Genomic DNA, 18,822 nt, shown 5'->3' on the forward strand with positions numbered 1-18,822 from the left:
GCTCTCTAGTGGATACTCATATGCATTCACCCATCGGAGGGCATAGGACCAGATATCGTTCTTTCTTTCTCCCATAAAAAATTTATATTTATTTCTTCTCTTTTTTCGAATAAATATTTTAGTAATGCTAATAATTTACTACTAGATTGTGTGGTTTAAGTGTTTAGTTTTAATTTTAACCTAAACATAAAAAAAATTAAAAATAAATCGACTCATTGATTTACCCATGTTTTTTTTTTGGGCCTATGTGGACACACATGCAAAAGTGTTGCAATTTATAAGATGGAATCATGGCAATGAGAACTGGGCTGGCCTCACTGCTGCTTTCCTCCTTCCATATCCCATCTCCAGCAGACCTCTGTGAGGACCCTTTTCACTTCTTCACGTAAGACCCCTCTCTCTCTCTCTCTCTCCCCCTCTCCCTCTCTTTATGTCTCTCATGGTCAGATCTCATCATTTCTCGGCTGAAAAAATGTTTCTTGATGTTTTTGTCTTCCAAATCTTCGAACATTAGGCTAGCTAGCAGTTGCTTTTAGTTTAGAACAATCAAAACCTTCCCACATGTTGCCCTGACTTATTTGTTCTACACAGGATTTTCTTTCTCTAAGTTCTCAGACTTATATTCAAGGAGAATGGATTCATAGTTTTCTATGGAGTGACAGTATCGTCAGAATGAAAAACCATTTGAAGCTGTTATAGTGGGTTCTTGGTCGTCTCTGAAACTCTCTTATATTTGATCCTTGTTCTCTGCTTTCCCTAATGGATATTTGATAAGAAACAAGGAAATTTTAATTAAAGTATTAGAAATGAGGTGCATGGGTAAGGGGGAAAAAAGTGAATAGGACATGCTGCAGTTGTATAGGGGGATACCATGGCAAGGGATGAGGAGTGACCATGTCAATTCTCTGCCTTCCCTATGCACATGAGATGGGTTCAAATTGGAATATTTATCAGTATTGTTTGAACTTAACTCTACATTCGCACTGGTTACTTGTTCATTTTAAACTCCAATTCATAGTTGTAAGAATCTTCAACTCTTTGACATAGGTAACTGGTCCAACAATGGACTATCACTCCTGCTTTCATTAATCATATCTTTAGTTATCATTTTTAGTTAAACTTTTAATTAATTAATCCATAGGATCTGCAATTTCATTGTTTCGATATCTTGATTCTCCTTAGTTCCCATGGAGATTGTTGTGAAATATGCTAGTTTATAAATTTATTTAAAAATATGAAGTGCTGGTTTTCTTACATTGTTTGTTTCTCATCTTCATCTTCGATTTCTTCTGCTTGTTTGTTTTCTAGTTTTGGTCACCTAGGCCCGATGTATTATTATTTGTTCCAATAAATAACTCTTCTGTAGAGTTCATTAATACCCGAACTCATTAGTTTACCTCCATCTATCTGAATGACTGTTCTCAACTCTGGAGGAAGAAATGGGTTATAGGCACAGAACCATCCCTTCTGCAGTTTTTTAACTACAGAAAAGCTTAAAGTTTATTGTGCGCCACTTTTGACATACTTAAGATGCTTGGATGAATACTTTATAATTTTCTTCTAATAAATTCGAGGATAGCTCATTATCCAAGTACAGAGTATCAGTTTGTGGTTGACTACTTTTCTTCACAGATTCCATCTTGCTCAGAAACTTATCACAGGTTATTTATTCATTTAGCCATCTAGCCATCTAGTAAGCAGGTGGTCATGTTCTATCTGTTGATCTTTTCTGCTTGATATGCAGCAAGAAGTCATCAACCTTGTTCACTATGGATGTGTCAGGAGCTGCCTCTCAATATGAAGTGCCATTAGTCTTAGATAAAAAAACTGAGGAAGAATATGCTTCCCATGCTAAATTGCTTCAAGAGTTCACAAATATCTGTAGCATTGACAAGGCATGGACTTTTGAATCTGATTGTGGTATGGCTGATTTTCTCTGTGCTGTGAAAGTTGATTCTGAGAAATCTTCCTTTTCATTCTCCTTTCCTTGTGTTTCTTAACCATATAATTTTTCCCGAGCTGCAGGAAATGGTTCCCAGGCAATGTTTCTTGTTAGCCAAGCGAATCTCTTGGCAAACAAAAGGAGGAAACACATGCTTTCTGCCCATATTTCAAACAAAAGTAACCAATCTGTTAGCTTCCAGTGGGCTCCGTTTCCTGTTGAGATGACGGGTGTGTCTATAATTGCTCCATCACCGTCAGGTTCAAAGCTTCTTGTAGTACGGAATCAGGAAAATGGATCTCCCACCCAATTTGAGATATGGGACTCATCTCAGTTGCAACAGGAAATACATGTCCCACAATCTGTTCATGGATCAGTATATACAGAAGGATGGTAAGATGATGTGAAATTCATTAAACTTGATAAAAGGGATATCTCAATGTTTCATAAATAGTTGTATTTTCATCCGAACTGGTAACTTGAAAGCTCTTGGTACGTCTTAGGTTCTTGGGCATCTCTTGGAACTCTAATGAAACCCAAATTGCTTATGTTGCTGAGGAGCCGTCTTCCTCAAAGCCCATGTTTGATGGTTTCGGCTACAAGAAAGGAGGTTCTACAGATAAGGACTGTGGAAGCTGGAAAGGTCAAGGAGATTGGGATGAGGACTGGGGGGAAACCTATGTAGGGAAAGGGCAGCCAGCACTCTTTGTCATCAATGTTAACAGGTCCACTTTCACTGTGTTCCTCAATGCTTCTAATAAGATGAGGAGGATGCAGTATTGGATGTTAAAAATTTAATTTGGGATTCTCTGCATTTTCAGTGGAGATGTTCGTGCTGTTCAAGGAATTGTGAAGTCCTTGAGTGTCGGACAAGTTGTATGGGCGCCACCAACTAGTGGTTTGCAACAATATTTGGTTTTTGTTGGGTGGACATCAGAAAATGGTCCGCAAAATGTTGCAAGAAAGCTTGGCATAAAATACGGTTACAATAGGCCATGCTCTTTGTATGCAGTTAGGTCTCCATTTCATGAAGCAGAAACCGATGAACTTCCACTCAAGTGCGTTTGTAGTGTTCATGTTATTTTGTTACTTTAGCCATAAATCTTGCTTAATATTAATATTAGATGCTATGTTCCCAAACACTGCTTTCTGTTAACTTTGGATTCCTTATTATATCTCAGAATAAATGAAACAAAAGGCTCTGCAATAGTTTATCTAACTGAAAGCATAAGTAGTGCTTTGTTCCCACGGTTCAGGTAGCAAGGTTCCAACTTTGTCCTTCGTATTTTGCGTTTATGTTTATGCTTGTGTTTTCTTTTCGTTTTTTTATAACACAGAGTTTTTGAGCCTTAATCACAGACTGGTACAATATTTGTAGCAATACAATGAAATTTCTGAAGCAAAATGCTTGAAAGACATTTTCCATGAGCCCATACCACACATGAAATTGTTTTGTGGTCAATAGCTTATCACAGTACTTGAAATATGCTCCATTCAGCTAAATTTTACTTTGCTTATGGTCACCACACTGTGCAGCATGCACACATCCTGTTTTATAGGTACCTACAGTCTACAGAATGTGGTGCCAGCATGGTGCACTGGTAATGCCTGTGGATTGTTGTATTTCAGGCTTGGGATCCAATCCTGCCTGTTTGCATCTTATTTTGAGTCATTAGTGAAATCCCCATTGCTTCCAAAAACTGAATGAAAGAAGAAAGCAAGAACAAAAAAATTCTTAGAAACTGTTGACTGAATGAGAATAATATTATGCTGACAGTCCAGATGGAAAGTCTCTAGTGTTTCTGTCTGCAAAAAGTTCTGTGGACAGTGGAGCATCCTTTGCAACACAATCGCTTCATAAAATTGATTGGCCCACAGACGGAAAGCCATGCTCAAGTGCAGCCATTGCTGAAGTGGTAAGCTCTTCTTATTTGCTAAAGTTGGACGTGGTTGTTTACAAATCATCAAAGCTCAAGCAGATATTTACAGAAGGTCCTTGTTTAAACATATTCATATAATTGGTGGAAAATAACAACAAACATATTTGGAATATCTTTTGAATGTTAGAGCCAATTTTTCGTAGTATCGAGGATAAAGGTAATGCTTAAGGCTGATTTGCATCCACCTTTAATCATTAAACTTCTCAAATAAAATAATCTATACATTATTCCATTGGTTATTCCATTCAGCATATTCAAATTGATGCTTTGTGCATTTGAATCCACAACCCAGAATCTTAGCTATAATTAGTTGGAATTAGTTTGTTTTCTCATTCTATAGTACATTTGCAGGTCCCTGTAGTGATGTCTGCTGAGGATGGTAGCTTCCCTGGGCTTTAGTGTTCAAGTCTCCTTGCTAAACCCTGGCTTTCTGATGGGTTTACAATGATTTTGATTTCCATCTGGCGAAGCACTGAAGTGATACTTTCTATAAATGTGCTGAGGTAACAACTAACTTCTGTTTCATTTATTTATTGAGCTTTTAAATCGTTTCCATATGATTCAATTGGAATCGAATCTCTTATATGCAGTGGGAAAATATCACGTATTAGCCCCATTGACTCAAGTTATTCATGGAACATTCTTACGCTGGATGGGGACAATATTCTTGCTGGTAACTTGTCGCTGACCTCTGACATTGGCCTTTTTTTTTGTTTCTTTTCTTTTGAAGAACGTAATTCACAAATAAGACTTTGTATTTTTCTTTCTCTTGTGTGAAGTGTCTAGCAGTCCCATAGACCCTCCTCAGATGAAGTTTGGAAGTTCTATAAAGAAGGCAGAAGCACATGCAAGTGGCACATGGGTTTGGATGGATGTCTCAAGTCCCCTGTCCAGATACTCTGAAAAGGTTGAGCATTTCAATTTCTATGTCTAGTGGGCCTTTTGTGCACTTTGAATTTAAATTTGTTGTGCTTATATTTAACAAATAATAAAGCATCTCCCACTGTTATTTGCCACAGGTTCTACCTTTGATGTCATTCCTTCAGTTCAGCATAATGCAGATTCCTGTTAGGGATGCATCGAACAACCTTAGTAGAGGTAATTTATTGATCTTTATGTCTAGATACACACTTCATACACAGATTTAGAATGGGGTCTTCACTTCCGCTGGTATTTCCAATAGCCCCAAGCCTGTCCATTGATTTACTTCGCCCACATCTGTGTTCTAACTCCTTGTTAGACAATATCAAATTGGACCACCATTCTTCACTGCAGTGTACAATTCATATTTAACCTTTTCTTTCCTTATGGTTACATCATATTGACTGCAGTCTACAGCTGTGAATGGTTCATGAGCAATGATATTTTTCTTATTATGGACAATCCCATTTAGCTGTAATTAAAGAGGGAATCGGTTTGGGTTTGGGAAGTGAAGGAGATGAAACTACTAGTTTTAGATAGATGGTTTGGACGTTTTCCAGGAACTTAAAACTTATGGAAATTAATTGATTCAGAATATTTGGGTTTCTGCCAAATAGCTGGGGCTCATGTCTTGTAGTTGAGGTTGCTCCCTTTCTGTCATTTGGAAATCATCAACTCTTCTTGCAATTGGTGTTTCTATCCAACCTTTTAGATATGTCATTAGCTTGATAACTATGGTGGATTCATGGGTAACCTTGGTTCGGTTGAGATTGTCAACTGGTTACAAATTCTCTCAATTTTACTTGAGCTATAGCAAAAGAGTACGCCCTAAAATTTTTAGTCCTTTTTCTTTCTATTCATGGATTTGGGTTCTACATGGGCTCTAGACGTCATGAAGTGGTTGAGGTCTCTTTCCATTGAATTCATTGACGAGATGTACCCCTTCACAAAGACTGGTAAGAAGCTATGATTTTGATAATCTGATGGTAGTTTACAACCAAGATCCATTTTAAGTATCCTTATGGCGATTTCTCCTTTCTCTCTCAAGGTGGTCTACAATCCTCGACCTCTTACAGTCATGGCTTTTGGTTTGGATATTTTGCATAAAAGGGCAGTAGTAGTAGTAGCTTGCTTCAAAGTATAATAATAGTTGGAGATGACCTTACTACATTTGCATGGCCAATGGGAACTTGTGAATCCTTTGTTCCCCCCACATAGCATTGCTGTAACAAGTTTGAACCATTTCTTGTTGCTTTTTGATTCAGTCTTCCTTTGAGTTATTTTAGATATCATATGATGGTGTCTCTCCCATTCCTTTCTAGAGATTTTCATGATTACCATTATGTCTGTATTTGAGCTTCAGTGGTCCCATTCTTAAAAGATATGTCAATTGGTTTGTTATGAGTGATCGCTACCTCAAAGGCAATTTCACTCCCTAAGGGAGATTCTTTATTCTTGGATTCCTCTTCAGAGTTAAGATTGATTTTCTTAAACTTAATTTTTGATGGTTGGTCTGGTAAGAATTTGGTTCATTAAGCATTTGAATTGATAGAGATATTAGTTGCGAGGTCCTGTTTACTTTATCAGACCCCTTAGGACTATATGTATTTTAGTTGCCAACAAATCTTTCCTCTTTCGTAAGGATCAAACTTCCTTTTATGTGAGGAAGAGGGACCACCCTCTAAGCCTAAGTATTCCTCAATGACCGATAGCGTACAAGTACCGTGAGGGAAAGGGGAAAATTTGCTGACAGAAGTTCTCTTGTTGTCTTGGTTGGTGCTAAATGACTTGTGTTTGCACTGGCCTTGGCTATCTTAATGAACATTTTGTTCCTATGGATACAGAGTGGGTGATTTTCGATCAATGCTGTGCTAAATTTGGTCTCATTAGAAATATATTTCTATTCATAACACAGGCTAAGCACTTGTTTCCTAAATTGTCGAATGCCGATATGCCCCATGCTGTTCCTATTTGATTGTTTCAGGTCTTAGCATCTGGGTTTATAGTGACTATAAGCACCAATGATAGCCTGAATATGTTGATTTGTTTCAGGTGCCAGTAAGCCTTTTGAAGCTATATTTGTATCGTCCAGCTCTCAGAAGCATGGTGTATGTGATCCACTTATTGTAATGCTTCATGGTGGACCACATGGTGTCTCAAATTCAAGCTTTTCAAAGTCTCTAGCTTTTTTATCTTCAATTGGTTACAGCTTGCTCATAGTAAATTATAGGTGAGTCAAAATACTAAATGTTTTCTTTTCCCCTACTTTTCCTGCCTTCTGATAAGAAGGAACTGAAGTCACAAGATTGAATACACATTGAATCTAGCTATTCTTACTCCATTCTGGTCTATTTTATGTCATTCCATTCCTTCAATCATCTATTTTCTGATTCGTTTATTTTGCTAAAAGCTAATTTAAATTTCTAGAATCTAACAATGTCAAATTGCATTTATCTTTGTTTTCTTTCAGGAATATGTAGTATGTTCTTTATGTTTTTTCCTTGGTAAATAGATTAAAATTTACTCTTTTTTTTTTTTTTTTTTTTAAATCTTCAACGATTGAGTTAAGATTCTTAATGAACTTAAGAGGGGAGATTTTACCAATGAATGGACCAGAAATGTTCCAGGAATATGCAATCGACAGTGATTTATTCCCTGCAGGTCCCCTGTTACCCCCTTTTGTGCCTTTGACGGATCTTGTTACCCTTCCCTTCCTCTCTTTGCGCCTGCTCCTTCTGCAGTGGTCCCTCCCGCTGTCGGCCCTTTGCACATGGGGGTTAATCTTTCGGTCCCTCAATCCCCCCTTACCTTCCTTTTGCCTCTTCCATTCGCAAAGTCCAGGGTGGGCCCCCTTATGGACTTTACTTACTCAACCCAGTCTAACGTCTCTTCTCCCTGCTGTCCTTGATGGGCCAGTTTCTTTGCTCGGCCTGCTAAACCCCCAAATTAACTCCTCTGGCCCATCGCCCTCAGGCCAGTCCACTCAACTTGGTACCTCCAGCCTATCTCACTTGGCCTGTGCAGTTTTTCCCCCTCATCCTGATCCTGGGTTGGTCTATCCTGCACCCCAGATCAGTGCCCATCTCTCTCCCACCAGTCCCCTGTTGTCCCTCATCCCCCCCTTTGTGTCCACTAACGACGTGGCATAAGCTCCCCTCCTTATTCCAAGAAGCGGTCCCTCTTGGACTATTCCTTTCCCAACAATGAGAAGCTTTTGCATCTAAGTATGGATATCCATGGTCATGTTGATGTAGGGGGTTCCTAGGTGACTAGGTTTCCTACAAGACTAACTAACTAGGTAGGGTTAACTCAAGGGACTTGGGTAGACAGGACAAAGAAACTCAACAAACAAGATTTAACATGCAAAATTGAATGAAACTAATAACCAAAGTAGCAAAGAGCAATAATAATCTAGGAAGAAAAACACATAAACTCACTCAAGATTCAAGGGGAAACATGGGGTAGGGAACATGGCAGCAATCAAAATTAGGTTGCGACGCTAGTTTATTAAGCATCAAAAGTAGATAGAAACCCCATGCTATATGCTCTAAAATCAGTTATACTAGTAATAAGAAGACCAGCAATACTTGAGGCAAACAGTGTGGTAAATAAAAGGTTAAACAATGGCTAAAAAGGGGGGTGGGTTTTAATGGAAGTAACAGAGTAAATAATGAGGGGATAATGGAGGGCATGGGAGGGTTTATTCTATACTTATCTGCTGCCCAGGTCTGAGAATAAAGAAGACAGCCCAGATTTGAAGATGGTGTCCAGCAGTAATCCGTTCATTGAAAGGAGATCAGCAGCAGCCCAAGTGATGATCTATCCACGTAGTATGGCCTTCAGTTGTTGCAAACAGAGGCTGCAATAGTGCAGCAGTAGTAACAGAGAATAACAGCAGCATCAACAGAGATTAACAGCAGCAGCCAAGAGAAAACAGCAGCAGTAGAGAACATCCAACAGCAGTAGACAGTAAACAGTAGCAGTAAAAGGGAATTGGAAGAGAGAAAGGGAGGCGTGAGAAGAGATAATCGATAGAGGGAGAAGAAAAAAAATGAGAGGCGAGAAAGAGAATGAGGGGAGGACGAGATTGAGAGAGAGAGAGAATCGTTAGAGGGGGTGGGGGATTGCTCATTGGCTTTTTTTTTTCAATTCTAATTCATCCTTCAACCATGGCCAATGGCCTTACATAAATAAGAGACTAATTACTAAAAAGAAAAGATTATTCTAGGAATGTTATTTCATAAACAAATAAACTTTCTAAAAAGAAAACAATAGGATAATTACTTAGTTTCCTAATTAACTTAAAGACTCAAATAAACAAAATCCTAGAAAATAAAACTACTAAACTATCAGATTTGGTGGGGGCCACACAATCTTGGCAAAATTTGGAAGGAGAGGACTCGATCCAGCGCTGGAAAGGCTGGATCGAGCCTTCCTTTCTTCTTCTTCCTTCTTCTAATTCTCCAACCACAAAGAAGGTTGAGTCTTCTTCTTCCTTCGGCTGTATGTCTTGATGTCCCCATCACATGTCCTTTGCCAGACATCTTTTTCTGATAAGGTGGGCCATCCTGCATTTTGCATGGCCCTTGTATTCCTGGTTTGCGTGCTTTCTTTGAAGATGGGTCTGTTTGCCCCCCATTCTCTTTCCTTTGGTAATGAATTTTTATTCATTAAAAAAAAAGTGATCGATTCCCTTACTTACAAGAGAATAGTGAGCATGATTTCTACATGCAGTTAATATTGTGTTTGTTAGATCATGGAAAAGAATCCAATATTAAAAAACACACAAAGTCTTCATCATTGAAGAGACATAACTTTCAAAGACCATCAAAAGACAGTTAGGTTATTGTTGAGCACTTGCTCCTACAATTCCTTTTCCATGTCAAGTAAGTGCAAAACCAATTGGAAGTTCCACCTAAATACTCTTTCTTTAAACTTTATTAATGAGGGTAAGGCCATTAAGGGCTAAAAGGGACCTATCAAAGTATCAAGCCACTCATGCAAGAGTTTTAAATGTCCTATTTGTGGAAAATATTTCGGGGATTTACAAAAGGCAAGGATTTTGTTCCAAGTGTGGAGACTGCTTCTCATTGCTCATTTTCCTAATCAATGAATGATTGACAATTTTCACTTAGGCCTTTCCTAATCTAAGTAATATATTTCAGAGGTTCGCTGGGGTTCGGAGAGGAGGCATTACAATCTCTTCCTGGGAAAATTGGGTCCCAGGTGCTCTATTCTTAGTCCTATACTCTTAAGTAACATATATTTATGCTTAGGTTTTCAATTATGTAATAATTTTCATGAAATTCCAATTATAGTAGATCAACACCATTGCTATTGTAAACCATATGGATCATAATTTCTTCTGCTTAACATGTGCAGGATGTTAATGATGTTCTAACAGCTATAGACCATGTAATTGACATGGGACTAGCTGGTCGAACTAAAATAGCTGTGCTTGGAGGTTCACATGGTGGTTTTTTGACAACCCACTTAATTGGCCAGGTGTAGTTCTGTTGCTTGAATTCCTCTGTTGGCATTTGCTTTATCATGCAAAATCTTCTCTTAACATATTTGATGCTTAAAATGCTCTTAGCAGTCTTTTTTTTTTTTATTATTTATTTTATTTCCTTTTTGGTATTTTGTCATGACAAACTTACAGAATTTTCTGTTTTGTTTGCTCTTGTTCTGTTTCTTTCTTTCATCTTCATGTTTTTCTTATCTCTTAAGCCATCTGCTTCGAACCCAAATTTCTTAGGATATAGATTTCCCTACACTATGGTGGAGTTGCACCATTTGATGGGTCCCATCTATTTCCTGTGGCAGACATCTGATGTTGATTTTTGCATAAGAGCAAGGCACCAACTGGGTCTTGCCACTCTTCATGTGAGGGGACTGGGGACGGAAATTGAGCAAGTTAATTAGGCGATCTATTTGGCAAGGCCTAATCAGGTTTCAGTTTGGGTTTGGTTTCATGTGGTGAAGTTGTGGCATGATTAGCTTGGGTTCTGATTATGCCGAAACATGTCTCTATTGAGGGTCTCAAGAATTTGTATATTTTGTCTCTACTGTCTTCTTCTATTTTAATAATTCGTCATATTTCTCCACATTATCCCCTGCCTTGGCCTGAAGACAGAATCACTCTTGGTCTTCTTACAGGCTTCACCAAGTTGCCTCAGGTTTAGCTTGAGATTTGGTCAGTTGGGTTGCATTGGCTAGAAATCCTCACTGAATCTGACCACTTGCAATTCCTATGTCTGTGCTCCAAGTGTATAATTAAACCCTTTGAAATACTTATTTTACTTTATGAGAATGAAATGCTGGATCTTTGTTTTTTTTCCCTAATTTACCCCCCTTTTCTTTTGTCCAAATGTCATCCACTCTTGAGCAGTGCTCCCTGTCTGAGTGATATAGCTTTGCTGTCATCCTTATATATGTAGTTGTGTCCAATTGTGAATTTTCTCTCTTTTTTGTGTTTAACGGCGTAGCCATCATATTTCACAAGAATTTTGAGGACTCACTTTGCAGATGGATCCATCTTGATAGTCTATTTGCTTCAGGAACCAGATCGGTTTGCTGCAGCAGCTGCTAGGAATCCTGTCTGCAACCTTGCATTGATGGTGGGTACAAGTGATATCCCTGATTGGTGTTATGTAGAGGCATGTGGCAGTGAAGGGAAAACTTATTCCACAGAGGCTCCTTCGGTTGAACACTTGCATCTTTTCTACAGAAAATCTCCTATTTCACACATCTCTAAGGTATGCTCCATCAGATCTCAAGATTTAATGGAGTCAACAGTCAACACTATATTTGAAAGACAAGTTTCAATTGGCCTCACATAGTAAAATCATGTTAGAACATATTATGAAGATTATTGACAATAAAAAAGGAGAAAGTGTGACAGTAATTCAAAGTCAAGTATGAATAGGAGAAAATTTCTCGTAGTTTAAACTGCATAAGAAAATTTCTTTTAGCCAGTCAACTGCAACTTTTTTTCTTTTTTTTTTTTTTTTTTAACTCTGTAAATACATTCTTGTATAAGAAATAGGAGCAAGAGTTTGTACTGGTTATTTACAAGCAGCAGTATAACATTTCTGAGAAAACCAGATCTATTGAGAAGGATCTTGGGAAATAGGCTGATGTATTGACCTCTACAAATTTCCTATCATTTAGGTCAAAACTCCAACCCTTATTCTTTTAGGCGCCCAGGATCATCGAGTTCCAGCTTCCAATGGGTTGCAAGTAAGATCTCTCTCTCTCTCTCTCTCTCTTTCTCATATATATATATATATATATTAATGTTTGAATGAGAATATAAGTTGTTAGTCAAGTTCAGAATTTGTGTTCATTTATGGCACAGTTTATGATGTTCAAAAGGAAGGGGTAGGGGAATCTACATTAGTCAAGTGATTAACAGAAAAAACTTGGCAGCAAGTGATATTGTTCTTCTAAATGGACGAGAGAGGAATAGAACTATCTCTACAGCTTCTGTGTCAAAATCATGTTTTATTCAAATCTTTTTTTCTCAGTGACTGACAGTATGTATGAGTTTTACAAACTAGTGATTTCTGTCCAATAACTTTTGGATTGGATCCCCCCTCCCCAATTCTCTGCCTAGATTTAATATTCTTATATTTAATATTGTGATAGATATTTTACTTTAAAATCTGGCTAAAAATTCCAATCCAATGGCTTCTTAACAGCATTGTGGCCCTTATAGTAGACACTCTATCTATTCCATCATAACATGATTTTTTGAAGTTTGTTTTTTCCTCACTATCTAAACCTCAATGCAAATATTTTTTGTTTTGATTCAATACTTGATGTTAGTATTTTCATGTTTGGAAACATTAGTATGCTAGGGCATTGAAGGAGAAAGGAGTTGAGGTCAAGGTGATTGTGTTTCCAAATGATAATCATCCAATTGACCGGTAAAATCATTTTCCATTTGTTCATGCTAATTTAAACTTGCTTTTATTTTTTTAAATTCTGATGACTGATTTTCTCATCCAGACCACAATCTGACTTTGAGAGCTTCCTTAACATTGGAGTGTGGTTCAAGAAGTATTGTTCGTAAGCTGGCATTTCTGGTCCAGGTTCTTGTCTGGGGTTTAAGGATTATGATTAGATTGGAATATCATGATTCAATGTACTGTTTCCACATAAACTTAATAAATAAATGAATAAATCAATAATGCCCATTTTGTGGGGTGGGTTTTCTGGGGTCTTTGTTTAGGTTAAAATGTAAACATTGGCATCGGAATGATCCTTTTAGGTTCTTACTGTTACTACTATTAACTTTTTTCCCTGGATAGTTTTTCCTTCTTTTCTTATTCATTGTTTCATTCTTATTCTTATGTTGTCATGTCTCATTTGGTTTTGGTGTTGGGGCTAAAGTATGAATGCTTTTAAAGAAATCCTGCTGTCTCTTGTAACATGCAGTAGTGTCTTAATGCATTTGTCCCACACTGATAGTTACTGAGATGTGTACCCAAAATGTTAAGCCAATACTCTTTGAGAAGGGGACTTCTGATATTGAATGGGCTTAACTCCAGTTGCAATGGTCGATGTCATGTGACAATAAAAGAATTAAAACTGGCAGTAGATTTGTTAATAGGAAGGTTTTAAATATGGAGCAAGTTTCTCTACAACCATGATGAAGAGGGAATCTCTACATCCACTCCAATCTGATTGCATTAGGGAGGGGTAATTTTGACTTTGTCAATAGTGATTGGGAGTATAATGATGACTCAATAGGAGCCTTAAGATGACTTTATTTTTTATTTTTGGTAAAGAGGAGCCTTAAGATGACAATAAACCTAATGAATGAATACCCACTAAACATTGCACTTTTTCTTTTTTTTACTTTGTATTGGGACATCAAATATTGCCCAAGTTTGCAAGGGAATACCCACAAATCAAAGTGTAGATGATTAAAAGTTATTTTGTCTTATGATTTGTGCGTCTGATTTCTAAAGTTCAGAAAGTCACTCTAATTTTCACATCAGTTCAAACACATGGTCCAAGAAAGCTTGGATAAGAAGGTCAGATTTTGTGATTCCTAGGCCTCCCAACCTTTTAGTTCAGACACTGTTTCCCCTTCTAACATCACCAATCCTATGCTCTCTTCCCCAGCCCCCACCCCTTCCCCTTCCAAAAGAAAAATAAATTCACCCTTGTGGATTTCGGCTTTTCTTGCAACCGGACAGGCAGAAGCTGCATCAAACTTTGAATGAGGTAAACTTGAAAAATCCTCATCAATTGCATTCCTTGTAAGTCAAACTTTGAATGAGGTAAACTTGAAAAATCCTCATCGATTGCATTCCTTGTAAGTTGCAACTGTTCGCAGAATTCTCCCCAGTTGGAATAAATTCTTGCTGCAATTTAACCAAGGACTGTTGTAGCTCCATCCATCCAACTTTACCTCTCGCGAAAAGGAAATAATTCAGAAGTTGTTCACTGTGACATTAAAGATCATAATCTACACTAAAAATAGAGCAAAGGTTTGACATCCACAATTTCAAACCAGTCTCAGTATCCTTCATCCTTGCTAATTCCAGCTTACAAACAGCTTCCTTTGGCACTCCACATTTCACCAGGACTACCCCAAGTGATTTGAATGTAGAATCATCAGGTTGGATACCTGAACTCATCATCTCGTGAAAAGTTTCCACTGCTTCCTTCAGTCTCCCATCCATTGCATATAAACCAATTACATTATTATAACTCAGCACATCTGTTAAGAGTCCCAATTCTCGCATCTTGTGCACGATCTTCACTGCTGCTTCAAACCTTCCAATTCTTCTGTACATGCACAACATCATTGCAAAAGAGAACTCATTCGCGTCCCCTCTATGCTTTAGGTACTCAAAAATTTCTTCTGCCTGTCTAACCATCGCACGTTCACTGTAGAGATTGATCATGCAATTTGATGGGTACACCTCTGGACCTACCTCAGATGATTGAAGCAGTTTGTATGTTTCTTGTGCTTCTTGCAAGTATCCAACCTTAGTGTAAAGCTTGATCAAAGAGTTATAGATAACTGGATTCCCAGGGAGACCTGCATTTTTCATTGCATCAATGTATCTCGTAGCTTCTTTAATGCTTCCGGTATCAGCAAAAGCATTTATCAAGACACCAAAAACAAAAACATCTGGGTGCACACCAGATGCAAGCATCTCTTTGAACAGACTCTCTGCCATTTCCAATTGACCAAGCTTCGCAAAGCTTGAGATCACCGCACAGTATGGGATGCAATCAGTTACCAGTCCTGCTTTCTGCATCTTCCTGACATAGTGCATTGCCTTTTGTGGTAGGCCAGCACTGGATAAAATTTGTATTAGAGAACTATAACTGCATCTGTCAGGTAATACCCCATGACTCTCCATACTATCAAACAGATGACGTGCTTTGTCATATTTCCCTCCTATCCCATACGCCTTGATCATCACATTGAACTCCAGGACACTTAACTTCTTCCTTTCTTTGCAACAAACGAAAACTTTCTCAGCTTCCATGGTGTGGCCCCTCTCTCCAAATGCATCAATGTTTGCAGAGTAGCACTCAGAAGTCATCTTTCCACTTAGATGGAACCTCTCAAACCAACACCATGACTGCTGGAGCATGCCAGCATCAATATACATTCTAATAAGAGCCGATTGGGTGAACTCATCAATGTCGAGACCTTGCTTATCCATCTCAGAGACGAGGGTTTCGGCTTCCATTACCATATGCCTTATAGAGAACGCATAGAGGAGAGTGCGGTAACTCACAGGGTCTGGCTCAAGGCAAGCCTCTTTCATCTTTCCAAAGTAACTTGCTGCCATGGAAATGTTATCGTGCTTTGCATGGAGAGAAATAAGAATGTTATATGTTCTTGTGTCTGGAGGGCATTGGAGTTCTTCCATCTTCTGCATCAAGGAAGCCACTTCTTCTAAACGGCCATGGTTCCCACAGATGTGAATCATTGTATTGAAAGTCACTGTATTTGGGACGATCCCTTCCTTTAGCATCTGAGAAAATGTATCAGATGCTTCTTTAAGTTGGCCAGCCTTTCCATATGTATCAATCAGGTTATTATATGTGTACGAGTTGAAAGAGGCATGAGGTTCATGGGCAGAACTGTCTATAGCATTGGCAGTGGCGGTTCTTCCTCCATCATCTACTGCTTTACCAGATGACCACTCCTTGAAGAACTGCTCAGCCTTTTCAAACTCTCCTGCCTTCTTGTAGGTTTGAACTACAATCCCCATTGTTACCTCATCAGGTTCCATCCCTCGCTTGTTCATCTTTTCCAGCCAAAGGAGAGCTTCTTCCTTGAGGCCAGCTTTACCATAAACATTAATCAAAGTACCATAAGTAGAGTTAGTGGGTATTATTTTTCGGGTCTCCATCTCATCCCAGAGGCTCTCAATCTGGTTCCATCTATGGGCTTTCCCTAGAATCCTAAGCATGATGTTATAATGAATCACATTAAGTTCATAGAAACCTTTACCCTTAAACCACTCAAAGATCTCTACAGCTCTTTCCCAACTTGATTGCTCCTTGAGAATTATGCTCCTCTCCTTGTTATTGAGGCTCTCCTCCCATGGCCTGAAGGCCTCATCAAGATTTTGAACAGTTTCTACAGCTTGCAAGATCAATGGGATGCGTCCTCCATAAGTGGCCCATTTTGCCGAACATTTGGTCCCCATCTGAGCATGGGAAGAAATCCCATGGTCAGAACCGATATTAACGGCACCACTTCTCTTGTTTCCAGATTTCTCAAAATCCCCTATTCTCCTTCTCCTCCCTTTATCTGTGTTCTGAACTGAACTTGGGTTTTCCACAACAGGTCTAACTACATCTTCAGTTTTCGTGTTATGGGTTCTTCTGTAAATTCTTCCACTTCTCTTGCTCGTGACAATCAGATTTTCAAAGAGTTTCTCGTCCTGTTTCTTAACAGCTTCAACCCCATCTACAGGTAATACTGAAACTCCAATATTGCCTGAATTCTTTGAGGAACACAGGACGTGAAAATGACTAATATCCAAAGTCTGGATTTTTCCTAACATTTTTGCAAATGAGACCGAAACTCAAGAGAGCTCAGCTTAAAAACCCAAATGGATCATCATTTGCAACGCTCCTAGAATATTAAAACCCAGTTCTACAATATCCGAACTCTGATACTACAGCTACTTCAGATAAGGTGAGTACAATATTCTGAAACAAAATAAAAGGTTCTTTCCCCTTCCCACCAGTGACTGAGATGGATGTGGATTCACTCTATCCTATCAGAAAGAAATGTAAAAGCCTCGTAGAAGAAAAACACAGACTCACCTGCAACTAAGCTTTCAGAAGACTGAAGACCTTTTCGAGTGTCCAACTCTAACCCTTTCAGAACCCCCATCCCTTATCTGCCAAACCGGGAAAACCAAAGACCAGCTTTTTTTTCTTCGAATAGCGCACCACCCACCTACGCTGCGCTGCCGGCACTCCAGAGGGTTTTTGCCTTGACTCCTAGGCTGCGTTTGGTAGTCATCCAGAAAAACATTTCGGACGTTTTTCCTTTCTATGGGGAAAAAAAAAAAATGAAATAACACGTTGGGTGTCAACTTAGTGTTTTTTGGTCTTTTAAAAATGAAAGGGGAACAAAAAAACTCTAGAAATGCAAAATAATAGAACGACAAAACCTTATTCTGTCATTTCGATTTTGTTCCAAATACAAAAATGGTGAACAGTTAGGTAATCATTCCTGAAACAGGTTCACCAAACACCAATTTTTTTTTAAAATACATTTTGACATAGTAATGGAAAATTATGTTTTTCACATGAAACCTTGTTTCTGAAACTGAATTGCTACCAAACGCATCCCTTGTGTTATGATTCCATATCCGTCATATGAGGGGTTGATTCCACGTCACTTTCGAAAGAGATTTGATGTGGATTAATACATTTTTGGATTCCTCACATTGTAACTAGTTTATGGGGTTGAACTTGATCACATTATAAGCTAGTTTTGGGGTTAAGCTTTTTCGTAGTTTGTATTGTTGATTTGACTTTCGTGTCAAAGGGGTGGCATAATGCCAAAGTGGAGCTGCTATGAAAGGATAGCTTACCACTCGAAACAAAGTGGAGTTACCTAGAAAGAGCTATTTAAGCTAGAGCAGGTCATCGTAGACGTCGATTCAAAAACGTAGTGATATGTTACAATTCAGGCCAACAATTAAGGATATCAAAATCTAACCATAATCAATAAAATCGATCGAATAAACTTGAAGTGAACCAAATTGATCATTATTTGACTGGTTCTCTAGACTGAAGTATGATGGGATCATCCGAAAACTGAATCAAACCGAACTGACCAATAACCTAATTGAAACCAAATCAAATGAAAATTGATAAAAAAAAAAAAAAGTGCTTATGAGATCATAAACAAGTGAATTGGTTATTCACTTTTTACAATATTAATGAGAATAATTTTTTGTTGTAAGAAAAATTGTTACAAATCAATGAATACGAGGTTATAAATAAGGAGATTGATTGTAAATTGTAACAATGCTTCCATTAATTTCCTTGTTTATTATACAAAATTAGTTGGATAGTAGGATTTATTTACGATTTCAATATTAATTATATTATTAGCAATTAGTTACCCAATGATAAATCATGATTTCATCACAAATTTTCTAAAAAAGAAAAAAATTCATCAAAAATTTAGATCATTTTCGTCAAATATTTCATCATTATAAATTATGAGGTCTTATAATCAATCTAAACTAGTATTAACCTGATATTAAAAAACAAAATAAATTGAAACCAAATCCGTCTGAAACCTAAATAATCAGAAGCAAAGTTACTTAATAGATTGATTTTGATCACCCTAATGATTCATCCATGTCAATTCAACCTAATTAAAATCGAGCCACATCGATGTGACAACCCTACCAATAATGATATGATGGTCTTGGGTTCTCACCGCCGGTTTATAGGTTTATAAGGTCGAATTCTCGTAAGGTTCGAGGCACCAATGAGTTTGGA

The 18,822-nt window shown here is 38.0% G+C and overlaps 2 protein-coding genes across 2 annotated transcripts; one reads left to right on the forward strand and one right to left on the reverse strand.

Moving 5' to 3' along the window:
* Positions 1–303: 303 nt before the first annotated feature.
* LOC122091191 (acylamino-acid-releasing enzyme-like) lies at positions 304–13,155 on the forward strand. Its single transcript, XM_042661037.1, is given in 18 exon segments — positions 304–385; positions 1,745–1,920; positions 2,026–2,335; positions 2,446–2,667; positions 2,764–3,000; positions 3,124–3,198; positions 3,720–3,858; positions 4,234–4,385; positions 4,473–4,555; positions 4,662–4,789; positions 4,902–4,980; positions 6,856–7,033; positions 9,969–10,029; positions 10,186–10,308; positions 11,364–11,561; positions 11,977–12,045; positions 12,658–12,734; positions 12,817–13,155. Coding segments are annotated over 17 exon segments (2,346 nt in total). The 5' UTR covers positions 304–385; positions 1,745–1,769; the 3' UTR covers positions 12,881–13,155.
* Positions 13,156–13,772: 617 nt separating this feature from the next.
* LOC122090850 (pentatricopeptide repeat-containing protein At3g23020) lies at positions 13,773–17,214 on the reverse strand. The gene has a single exon (XM_042660580.1). The coding sequence runs from the start codon at positions 16,854–16,856 to the stop codon at positions 14,271–14,273; it is 2,586 nt and encodes an 861-aa protein (XP_042516514.1). The 5' UTR covers positions 16,857–17,214; the 3' UTR covers positions 13,773–14,270.
* Positions 17,215–18,822: the final 1,608 nt, after the last annotated feature.

This window comes from Macadamia integrifolia, chromosome 10 (assembly GCF_013358625.1).
Source record: "Macadamia integrifolia cultivar HAES 741 chromosome 10, SCU_Mint_v3, whole genome shotgun sequence".
Taxonomy (NCBI): domain Eukaryota; kingdom Viridiplantae; phylum Streptophyta; class Magnoliopsida; order Proteales; family Proteaceae; genus Macadamia; species Macadamia integrifolia.